We start from the raw sequence: 12,337 nt of genomic DNA on the forward strand, positions 1-12,337 counted from the left end.
TCTGGCCTAAAATAGAGCTTGTCTATTTTTTTTCACAAGGACATAAAAACTAATGCAATAAGGGGTTAACTAGGCCCAGGCAGACATCATTGAAATCCGTGACATGACGTCCAGCTGGTGAGGGAACTGTTCTTCAGCTTTTGTGGCTTGCCAAGCCCGGGGTGTCCACCAACCGGGAATTCTCGGGGATCTCGAATAGTCTGGAAACACTCGGGGGGAAAACTCCGGGGATTTGTGCTTCTATGAGGGAAAATTGGCTGTAATTTTATTGAAAGCGAACGAAAGTCACGGTAGTGCTGGCTCGAGTAACAGAGGGATCATAACGAATCGTATTTTGACGCCGCGTCGTTGGCTGGTGGAGTTTCCAGTGTACAATAAACTCTCGACTTTCCGGGCGCCGATAATTCGGACAGCTTCGCGGAGCCACACCCTATAAAGTCAAATGTATACGAACGTCTGAACTTTCAGAAGAAAGAAACCTTCGCTGTCCGACTTTCCAGACTTTTTGCCATTACCGCAGGTCTGAAACGGCATTAATCAAAGCAACCACTGCTGCTGTTTTGATTACCTCAGCGCCTTGAACCGGCGTTCCGGCACGCAGATCGCTGGCAAGCCGTACCTACTACCGCGGCAAACGCTAGGCTGGTGCTTCGACGTTCGCTATTAAGCTTCTTGCCGTTCAGTGCCATGTTTTTCATTGAAAGAATTAGTTAAAGCATTAGTTGGATAAAGAATTAGTTAAAGTGGTAAAGCAATGTTCTAGAACGTCTAAGGCGTCAATATAATCGCGAACAGAGCTTTAGTAACCGAGAAATTGAGGTAAATGCATGACACGATTTGAGACCCCCCAGCAACATTCCGGCCGGTACTAGCTCGATGACGAAAGCACTCCTCATAATTTTTGTTACTAATACTCAACTACTCGTATTAAAAATATCATTTCATTCGATTATAAGACGGAAAAAAATGCTTCTTGTCTACGTCTATTCGATTCTAAGAAAAAATAACATTTTGACGTTACCCTTCAGTAATATGGGTGTTCGAAAGGTTTCGTTTTCGCTCGACTCTGCGCGCTCTGCATCGCGCACACTTTGGAGTTTCAGTAGTTTGGTTATTGCGTCGTGCTGTGAGGGTTCTGCTGGCTCGCGAAACTTTCATTTGGAACAAGCAGCGAGAATGCCACGTCCATGTGATGTCGTGGGAAGCCCTCGTTGCTTTCCCGCTCCGCAGAGCCGGTGTCAAGGCTGCCGTCGTAGTACGCAACGACGCCGGCAGCGCGAGCCCTCAGGAGCAGGTCGCGCTCGTCAGTGCTCAAATCGCTGAAGTTGAGCCCACCATCGCGAGCCAATCTGTCGGTGTCGAGGTCCATTGTGACGAGCGTCGAAGTTTGCGTCGTAGAATGAAGTACCAGCTTATGGGCGTCTTGCGCTGGAGTTTGAGGTATAGTAGCGGCGCCTGGCGGCGATGCGGGAAACGACATCTGGGTCGTACCAGCTTGGGTTGTATTGAGCCCTGGCTGTGGCGAAGCACGTTTCTAGGCCGAGTTTTGCGTCGATTCACACTTTTTTATGCCCTGTTGCGAGTGCGAAAAGGCTCATCACTTCTCACAGACCACGCTGCGAGCTCGCCGCAGCCACTATAGCCATGTAGCCTATAGTGGCTACATGTCGAAAACGGACTCTCCGTGTGCCGTGGGACGTAATGCTGGGAGCAGAAGGAATCGGTGATGCTGATCTGGAGAGACCTAGCCCAGCCTCAAAAAAGTGTCACCGTCATTACTTCTGCGTCATGGGCTGCCATGAACAAGAAGGCCTGAATCCCAACATCAGATTCTACCATTTTCCTTCAAGGCCTCACGAAGTGGAGTGTCGGGCGCGCTGCATAGCTGCAGTTCGTACCGCTGAGTAAGCGAAACTTCGTGCCATGCTGACTGCTTCGCCTGTCTTGAAGCTAGCTTGATTATCTGCGTTCGAAATTTCCGTCTTTTGCACCTACAGTCCAGACAGCAGACCGACATAGCAGCAGGCATGGCTGGTAATTCATGATTCGAGACCCGGCCACAGCGACAATTAACAATTCGACTGATGCGAAGTGGTGAAGGGACCAGGTGTGCGCAAATGAGCACAAATGGTCGGGCTCATTCGGTGACAGTTCACTACTCCACTATGAGCAGCACAAGTTAAGAGAGTTAAATGCGCTCATCCTTGATCTCAAGCCAGCATGTTGAGGCAGTGCAGCAAGGCCGTATTGATTGCTGCACATCGATGTTCGAGCGCTGTCATTAAAAGCTATATCAAGCCAGCAGCGCACAAGCTCGCGCTACAGCGCGATTCGCACGCACGCACGCACGTGCGAGCTCATAGCCATTGCATCAGTTTAGCGGCATGCAGTCAACAAAGGTTGCAGGAGGCCCGCCGTTTGGCGACATGTCGAAAGAGCGCTGCCGTCGCGGCACGTACGATCGTGTGCTCGAGCAGTTCCGTACACATGATGTCTGCTTATCGCTGCTGTGGATTCATTTGTAGCACGCATTTCCTCGCGTTTGTGCGCCTGAATCTAGCAGCTAGCGTGCAAACCTTACCTGTAGTTCCACTTCGTACGCAACTCGCTTCACTTGCGATTGACACCGTGCTAAAACTTCGCCGCCTAATTCTTGAACGGCGTACACGTATTTGGCATTGCATAATTTCTTGCCTTTACGCAGCGTGCCACCCCTGCAAAAATCTTCGGCGCCCGATATACGCAGCAGACCGTGTTACAACAGAATCGAAAGTGGCGGGTCCATATTGTAAACGTGCTTTCCGAAGCAGACGACCGAGCTTGGTACGACCCATTTTAGGACAGAGGGCGCTTTTAGCACCTTTCTCGCAGCGCCCCCTGGTCAATGCAAGAGCCCCATGGTCGCGCGTTTCTCCTTCCACTAGCCACCATACTCCTGCTTTCGCTCTGCTGTCCGCTCTGTCTTGGCTCTGTTTCTGGCTGCGCGTTTGCGTTTTGCGCAGAAAAGCTGTAGCGCCGTCTGCGGACGCCGTTCTACTCACCGATGGCGCAACGTCACTACGAGACTATGATGTCAGTACTCCTCGATCGGAGGGCGGGCGATTTGAACTGCACTATAGGTACGTGGACGCTTCAGAATGCATTTTCTCTTAAAATAAGTCTCTCCTTGGCATGAAACAAACGTTTCGAGGTTTCTGGGATGGTATTTCAACAGTCCATGTTGACTTAATAGTGACCTTTAGTGTCCCTTTAAGAGTGGCCGTTTTGGTAATTTAGGAAGGTAAGTTACTGATACAGGTCAGCTTAGCTTTTAATTTTAGTGTCCCTTCAAATCCATTTTGCTGCCAAGCATGAGGTTGTTAGATCCCCTACTGCGGCAGCCACAATCTGATTGTGGTGGAATGGAAAAGTGCTGGTGTACTGTGCTCCGGGTGGTCAAATTGAGTATTTCACTTTGGAATTCCTCGTAACATTGCCCACTGTGCTGCTTTATGATGTTCAACACTGCACTTCAGGGGTGCGATCGGAGATCGTTGTTCGGCGCATTAGTTTGGTTACCAGCGCGCGATTGGCCTACTCGATGCCGACGTCGACCGCCGAGGGGCGCGGCCAGGTTTTTGGTGTCGTCAAAATAACGACAGGCTCCTGTCAACCATCTTGAAACCGAGCACGTCATCTGCTAGGCGCTGAACGAAACGGGAGTTGGGAGTGATCATACGCTCGTTACGACACCGGCTTCACATTGCGCGTCTGGTGGATTGGGTCCAAACACGTCTTCGGCCGTGGAATGGCACGTTCGGATCCAATTCATAGTTTAACTCTAGAAAATGGCACTTGCGTTAGAAACTTCCATTGTTGCATTGACATTGCTTGAGGTGGAACACGAGCAGTGGAGGTGCGAAACGTGTTCGAAGAAATGGCAGAAAGCAAATCCCAGCGTCGCTTTCGTTTCTCGAAACAAATAGTGCGTTGGTTGTGCGGGGAACTCGTGTCCATCATCGGGTACCAGCGAGCCACTGGAATGTTGTAGCCTCTTGAGAAGTGCGCCACCGTTCCCGTCATCTTTTTTTTTTTTTTCTGTGCGCGATACCACCGATAGACAACACAGGGAAACGAAGAGTTATAAATTGTAGCACTCGCACGTATTACTACAAAATGTGAAGAAGAAAAAGACAAAGAGCATGACAAAGAGCAAAAGCTTGTGGAAGAAGAAAAAAATACATTTTTTGGATAGGATTTCATTCATTGAAAGACAAGAAACATTCAGTTCTTTAGTATACTGTCTGCAAGCAAACAACGAGGGAAGCGAACTTTTGAGGAGTTCACCATTTGCCCAATGGCTGCTCTCTCCACCCCATTATTACAAATTTTGCATACTGCCACTTTGCGACGTTGCAGCAACTGAACAGAACGCATATTGAACAAAGATCTCTGAACGCACCCCAGTTTAGCTCTAATATTATTGCGAGATTGTGAATATAATGAAATACAAATACACAAATGTGTCAAGACCACAAAATTTTATTTTTTGCTTTATGTACCCTTCAACTTTATCATAAATGTTTAGGAACCTCAAGTTCAGGAGTGAAAAAAAATTATTTTAATGCACCCAATTCTAAATGTGTGCCTAGTGCAGCACTCTTGACGTAAGATTCCATGCTGTCACGGAAAATGGAGTTGGTAAACAGATATTGCACACCACTTAGGTGTATCAGTTTGCATGGTGGAGGTTGTGGGAGGCTTGCCAGGATTATAGACAATTTTATCGGCAAGGAGGAACGTAGTCTAACCAACGCGCCGCGCAGCTCTCCTCCTCACATTGGTATGTGGGGATTGTTTTCTCCCAGCAGCAGCTTGGAAAGGTAGCGGTTTAATTGCAAATTCGTGTGGTTATAACGTGTTCTGTCTGGGATTTCTGCGATGTTGGACTCGAGGTCTGGCTACCACTCCGCTGTATTCAGCTGCGAAAATAACTTTCGGAAGCAAGCGTGAAGTGCCTCCTAAGCCGCGGCAACTTCATGGACACCGCCACTGCAATAGCAGCGAAGCGTCCCCTTTGTATTGCCAGCATAAACAGAAAGGACTTGATGCTATCGTGTGTATGTTCGGAAGGTTTTGTCTCCAGTTAGCACTTGGCGACGAACTCTGAATTTGGCACCCATGATCTAAGTGGGATATGCAAGAAAGGTGTGTATTCTAGTCGGTCAGCTATTGCAAATGAATGAAGTAAAATTTTTTGCACATTCAACTTATTTTGTTCAAACATGTTCCAAGATTATCATGCTTGGCAGCCAACGTTCTGGCGGAAGTTGACAGAGGACGTATTATGAAACCAGTATGCTCCAGCTAAGATATGAAGGTGTGTTCTTTTCTGTTCTGTAACCAAAGCCATGCCTACCGTGTGCCAACCGGCCCTAGTTCACACGGGCTCTCCTGTGCTTGTGAATCTCGCCAGTAAGCTGTAAACGCCGCTCATCGCGCCCTGTATTACTGCAGAAAATAAAGCTGCTGTTGCAAAGAGCAGTTCGTTTTCCAGCTCTCTCGAGTAGGTGAGGTGCCCTTGCACGTGCAGGCACCATTGGAGACTCAAGAGTTTGCATAATCTCTCAACGCGCAGTATGAGTCTGGTTGATCGTGGCATATTCACGGCCACTATCGTCACCTCATTTTATCTATGGTAGGAGCCCTCTTGATCGATCACCCGCCGTGGTTGCTCGGTGGCTATGGCGTTAGGCTGCTGAGCACAAGGTCGCGGGTTCGAATCCGGGCCACGGCGGCTGCCTTTCGATGGCGCCGAAATGCGAAAACGCCCGTGTACTTAGATTTAGGTGCACGTTAAAGAACCCCAGGTGGTCGAAATTTCCGGAGTCGTCCACTACGGCGTGCTTCATCAGAAAGTGGTTTTGGCACGTAAAACCCCATAATTTAATTTAGCCCTCTCGATCGAGTTACTTTACAGTTATTTACTTTGTGAAGCTTGATGCCTGGGTGCCAGATAGACAATGTTACGAAAATTGTACCACGAAAATATTAGGAGCACGAAAACTAGCAAAACGTATTTTCTTGGAGCTTTGCGGTTACCTGGATTGGGATGTGTGCCGCACCAGCGTACCACATGACACATGGAGACACGTCTGGTTATTGTCACATGAGTGGTACCTTAATATAGTTCAAGGCTAGACATGCATACGTTACATATATACCTTGTGTATCGATAGTGTTCACACTTTAGTTGCCTCCTATTTCGATCGTGGGCAGAGCTGCACGAGCGCCTCTAGGCCCGTTGCCGTTCGATATTGCGGTTATATCAAAGCTAAAAGCTTAGTGACGACACACTAAGAAGTTTCCCAATCGAAACAACTTGTTGGACACCTCTCGGGGAAAGTGCGAAACTTGCCACTTGTCGTCAACAACATGTTTGCTGTACACCCTCCAGCGCGATCCCACATACCAGCATGGTGCCAAACGATACAACACTGTGATTGCAAAATGGCGGTGCCTTCAATAAAATGGTCTATAGGAGAGAGAAGGCAAGTAGGATTCTCTGAGAACCGACAGCAAATGACCAGGATTAATGAATGTGTAGAAGTGCAGAGGAGTGAAAGAACATCTGATGTAACGCGTGCACACTTCGATGATATTCTTGCCATGGCTTGCGATCACTGGGCAGGGCTGACTTGCAGCTCGGTGGGTTGCAATACCATGGGACCATCTCTAATGTGCTCGGCGAAATGAGTCCTGTTTCATGCATGAAACTGTATTGCACATGGTGTTTTGAATGGATTGCTATAAAATATGCTGAAACTTTTTTTTTTCTGTCCTCATAAGGTTTGGCCACTTTGAACTTGCAAGCGCAGTGCATACAATATACACTGACCATTGTGCCTTCTGCGTATTACTGCTCTGCGCCGTGAAAACAGTTGAAATTTCAAACCAAATACCGTGCTCCCTTGTGCCTACGCAGTTTGCAGTGCTGTGATGTCACTCACAGTGACATGTTACTTTGAGAGTTATTCAAAGCAACAGCAGTTTTGTTTGATCTGTTCCTTCAATAGCATTAGAGTTTAGAGAAATATTACCTAGAAACCCAATGTCTGTGTTTTTTTTTACTTCATACTGTAGCAAGAGATGTACTTCAGTTTTATCTGGTTGTTCCTACGTCATGCATTCGTACATGCAAAAAAAAGAAATTGTCATTTTCTACTATGTTCCAGTGTGGAATCGTGCTCTGTGATCTGCTTGTATATGCCTGTTTTCGTGTAGTACTGACAGATACTGCTAGTCGGGTGTAGTGTGCAGCCTGCAAACTTGCCCGCTGCATGAAATGAGACCATGACCGGAAGTCTGCAGCAATAATGCAAAATACTCGGTCTTCTTCCACTCTGTGAAGGATGACCAGTGAAGCTGTGTATGTAGGCCCCTTAATGGCGAACTGCACCTGCGCTGCAAGTCGGCCCAGCATTGCACTATCTTTGAGATCGGCCCACGTATGGGGAGTGCATAACACCTGCTTCACCTTCGCTGTGGTTTGGCCTGGTATTGCACTATCTTCGGGATAGGCTCGCGTATGGAGAGTGCTCAGCCCTTTCAGGGTCTATTTTTTTAGCCATATGCGACTGCCCAGGGTCGATATTCCTCATTACAGATTAAAATTTTTCGGAGGGGCCTATTTTGATATAAATTTACCGTAATTTTTCTAGGGTGACTGTGAAGTGAGAAAGAATATTTAGCGTTGGTATATACGTACTCTTTATTCATGAATAGCAACGACAAAAAAAGGAAATAAACTTATAAGAATTAAAAATTTGATGCATTGTTATACACATAGTTCAAGGCTTAGAAAATGCGCACACGAGAATGTTTCACAAGTCTCAAGTTTTTCTGCTCTTACACTAATATTTACATCCATAGCGTAATCAGAGTCCTTCCATTTTTTTCTGGTCACGAAACTGCCACCTCAGTTTCATATAGAGCCAGCGCCCGCCGCTAGAGGCGCAACCGTGCATGAGAGGGCATGCGAACGCCGCTACCGCTGTGGCTGTGTGTGGGGCAGCCTCGGCATTTTAGCTTTCTGAACTTCCTCAACCGTCGCTTTAGTTTCACGTAACTATTTTTAACATTGAATATGCCTAAATTACTGCCTGAGCGCGTCTTCTGCCATGTGAGCGCCCGGGACGAAAAAAAAAAAAAAAAGCCGCACATAACATAGAGCTTGCGGCGGTCTCAGACAAAAAAAAAGAAAAAAAAATCTGGGATTTTAAGAGCCAGAACCGCAATACGATCATGAGGCACGCGGTAGTGGGGGACTCGGGATTAATTTTGACCACCTGGGATCCTTTAAGATGCACCTAAATTTAAATAAACGTAAATAAATATCTGAATGAGATTTAGGTAGGATTAATGCAAGACAAACTTCGCTACTAAATGTCTTTAAATGCACCTAAAGGTCTGCAAAGCGATGCCATGACATTTGGGTAGGATTAGTGCAAGACAAACTTCGCTACTAAATATCTTTAAAATGCACCTAAATTGAAAAAAAAACTGGTGTTTTGCATAATGCCCCCGTCGAAGTGCGTCCGCTGTACACGGCCGGGTAGTCTCGGTCCAGATCTCTACATCATCGCCGTTCGCCTCAACACTTCAGTGGGCTCCGCTTTTTAATATTTGCCTGAAATTAAACACCGTGCATTCGCAACAAAGCGCCAGTGGTCCCACTTATCACCAGATGCAAACATATGGGCTTTCACCCCCGCTTACCAGTAAGTAAGCGCCAACTCTTTGTTGCGCATAGCGCCAGATTGTTCGCCGAGCACAGCTGTTAACGTTCTGTTAAACTGTGGCAGAGAAGGACTCTGACTGTGGCCAGTATCTTATCAGGAGATCAAAAGAATCAAATCGTTATTGCAAAGGGTTGCTACCGTAGAATGCTTAATGACAAAGAAAAGGAAATTGAGCTGCTCCGTGCGCTTAAGATTTCTCTGCAAAGCGATGCCATTTCTGAATGAGATTTAGGTAGGATTAATGCAAGACAAACTTCGCTACTAAATGTCTTCGGTGCGGCTTTTAGCAACAGATTAAGGCGAACGTGAAATGTTAGGACCTGCACAGTTGAAATTAGCTGTACTGTAATTAGGCAATTGCCTTAGCAAGCAGTCGTTTAGAAGCGTCGGTAAGCCCAGCACTTATACACGCTGCTCGTGGTTTCGATGCAGAAACGACGAGACTAGGTATCTTGGTTCTTAATGCGCAACTATTTACAATATGTTAAGAACTTTATAATTCGATTAAGAAAAGAAATAGAACGTGTTGGTGCAAAAACAACATGCAAGCACGATCATTTATTTATCATGCAAAATAAGCGGAGCGATATACAGACAGCACAGAGGCGTCCGGTCACGAATGGTCCACCATTCACAATGCAAGAAGTTTGTTAAAAGCATGACACTGATATAATAAGCGTAAAGAAATAACATCAAACGTGAGAGATATGCGGGGGCAGGAAACAAACACCAGCAAACTAACGGCAATAAATACAGAATGCGTGATCGATTGTTTCTATAAACAAGAAACTGTAAAGCATAAGCATTTCATAACACATGGCAAAACAACTCTCAAACGAACGCAAGTAGCCACATCACAAATACAGCAATTTTTTTTAACCCCTTCACCGTTTTTTTATATCAACGAATTTCTCCACAAAACTGCTTATTTTTTTTATTCCTGATTTCGATTATTATTGCAATAAAAAGCATGTATTCGATCTTAAAAAAATATTTAAAGCAAACACGAAGTCAAAGTAGCATATTCAAGTTTATTGTTTCTCAGAAAAAAGAAAAGGAACTTTCTGCTGGTAATGAACAATAAAAATTAAAGAATGACCACAGCCACCGATTTCTTAACTCTTTCACTGAGTTGTGGTGACAAAAAGTTGATTGCTTCACCGAGGAAGCATTGGGACGGTGTGGTAAATCTCAAAACAAGGGATCACGCATAGCGGTTTGTTGCAGCTCTTGCACCAAAATCGTGTTTCCTTCCTAATTTTCCGGCCTTTGTCTCCTTGCTTTTTGCAGCAAATGAAGCATTTCCTGGTTGGAGTTGCCTTGTTTTCGGTTGGAGGGATGTAAGCTGGAAAGTGCCTCTCTTGAAGTCGTATGGGATCAAGTACGCCAGAAGGCCGGCCACGCTTTATCTTTCGCGCGGGGTCGAGGTACCTATTGAAGATTGCTTCAATAAGGGCGAGGCGGAAGTCGAGGTGGTTCATCTTCCCTCCTTCCTTTTGATACAAAACAAAGGAGTTAAATGTCAACTCATCAAGCAAGTGGCGAAAAATCTTCTTGTAATATATTTTCTGCCGTTTTCTGGGGACAGGGTAGTTCGCCAGCATCTGGTCTGACTTGTCGACACCGCCCATTGTGTGGTTGTAGTCCCGCACGATGCTTGGCTTTGTCACGTCCCTCCCTTTCGAGTCTTTGAACGTCTCCATGTTTGCGCTGTGCACAGTGCTCAGGACAGTCACTACTTTTTTGTCGCGCCATTGGAGGGCGACACACTTACCGCGCTGGTAAGCTTGGATCTCTCCCTTTTTCAGCTTCTGTGTGCGGAATTCGGGAGGCATGTCTTTTCTATTTGCTCTGACTGTGCCATAGACATCTGTGCGGTTCAGGAGGAGGAGGTCGACGAGCTCTGGTGACGTATAAAAATTATCTACGGTCAGGCAGTAGCCTTTGCCTAGCAAGGGCTCCAGAAGCTTCATCACCACTTTCGTTCCCATTGGAGACGTAGGGTCGACATTTGCTGGTGTGCCGAGGTTGGTGCCTTTTCCTGTGTAGATGATAACATCCCACACGTACCCCGATGACGCCTCACAAAGCATGAAAAATTTCAGGCCAAATCTGGCTCTCTTGAGGGGAATGTACTGTACCCAGCCAAGCCTTCCTTTGTAGAGCATAAGGCTTTCATCAATGGATATGTCTCGCTCCGGTACGTAGGCTGAGCGATAGTTCTTCAACAACCGAACCAGAAACGGCCATATCTTGTGCAGCTTCGGCTGCGGGTGACTGCTAAGGTCGCTGATACTGGAATTATCAGCAAAGTGCAGCATCCGCATCAGGAGCTGAAACCGGTTGCCACTCATCACCTCTCCGAAAATAGGTGTGAATAAGAGCTTGTTCCTGGACCAATACCAATCCTGTCGTGGCTTCTGCACAATTCCTTGCAACAGCAAGAGACCAAGAAACACCCACATCTCCTCCTCAGTCACCGGCACCCATTTTTTGACGCGGCTATGCTCACACGGACCGCAGCCCTTCACCTTCTCAGCAGCATTGCGGTTAGTTTCTTCGACCACCATTGAAATGAGTTCATCATCGAGGAAACGCTGAATATATTCAAGCAAGTCACCAGGCGAGCTTATAGTGAACGTCTTACCGGGAACTGCCAGAAAAGGAAACCGAGGAGGTCGTGTAGGAATGTTCGTGACGTCGATCTTCATCCACTGACGCGCGCTCGCAAAGTTCGCTTCCGAGCAATCATCTTCTTCATCAGAAGAGCTGCTGAGTACAACATCATCACTGTCATCCTCGCTCCCTGAAACAATGTACACATCAGTGTCTGAATCACCATCGTCTGACGAAGATGACGACGAAGAAAAGCGCCGTTTCCGAGAAGACGGGCCAGCAATACACGTGTCGCCTCCACTGGATGCCATTTTAAACCAAGGTTGCCCTACGAAAAAAAAAGTTTACGCGGTTGAAGAAAAAGAAATTAAGCGGTCAGTGCTGCCATCTGTCGAGTAAAAATGCAAGCTACGCCACAAACGTGCGCCGCTCGTCCGAAACGCTGGAGGGAAGAACGTATTCAGCGCGGACGAGCTACACTCGTCCAAAACGGTTTGGGGACGGCCTGGCAAGGACGAGCACAGCTCGTCCAAAACGGTTAAGGGGTTAATGGCTTGTTAGAGATACCACCATTCTACTTCTTCAGCTGTTACTTGCAACATGTCTTTGGCATCGTTGTCCCATCCTGCCACTTCAACTAAACAGCCCAGCACTCGAAAAATAGCGCAGCACATGCACAGAACGCACCCGATCACTCAGTTCGCCTCGCACTGCGCACGCGTTTCGGTACGCGAACGATGCCCTCTGTGGCACAGTGGCGCAGCGTCGCGGCACCTTTGGGCAGCATATGAACCTCTCCCATAGCGTGACGGCGGAGTTTCGTGACCAGAAAAACATGGAAGGACTCTGGCGTAATCGAACTGTGTACGTGAGCGCACTCAAGAAAAGTGTGGTTGTGTGTCCATCAAAAAGCAAAACGTGTGACAGACTTCTGCTAATCT

General features: G+C 46.9%; 2 protein-coding genes across 6 annotated transcripts in view; one reads left to right on the plus strand and one right to left on the minus strand.

Moving 5' to 3' along the window:
* LOC135920480 (eukaryotic translation initiation factor 4E-1A-like) overlaps positions 1–12,337 on the plus strand; it is a 99,492-nt gene that overhangs the window by 14,572 nt on the left and 72,583 nt on the right. The gene's annotated exons all lie outside the window — the stretch shown is intronic.
* LOC135920479 (piggyBac transposable element-derived protein 4-like) lies at positions 9,792–11,707 on the minus strand. Its single transcript, XM_065454740.2, has one exon. The coding sequence runs from the start codon at positions 11,705–11,707 to the stop codon at positions 9,938–9,940; it is 1,770 nt and encodes a 589-aa protein (XP_065310812.1). The 3' UTR covers positions 9,792–9,937.

The sequence above is a fragment of the Dermacentor albipictus genome, chromosome 1 (genome assembly GCF_038994185.2).
Source record: "Dermacentor albipictus isolate Rhodes 1998 colony chromosome 1, USDA_Dalb.pri_finalv2, whole genome shotgun sequence".
Taxonomy (NCBI): Eukaryota; Metazoa; Arthropoda; class Arachnida; order Ixodida; family Ixodidae; genus Dermacentor; species Dermacentor albipictus.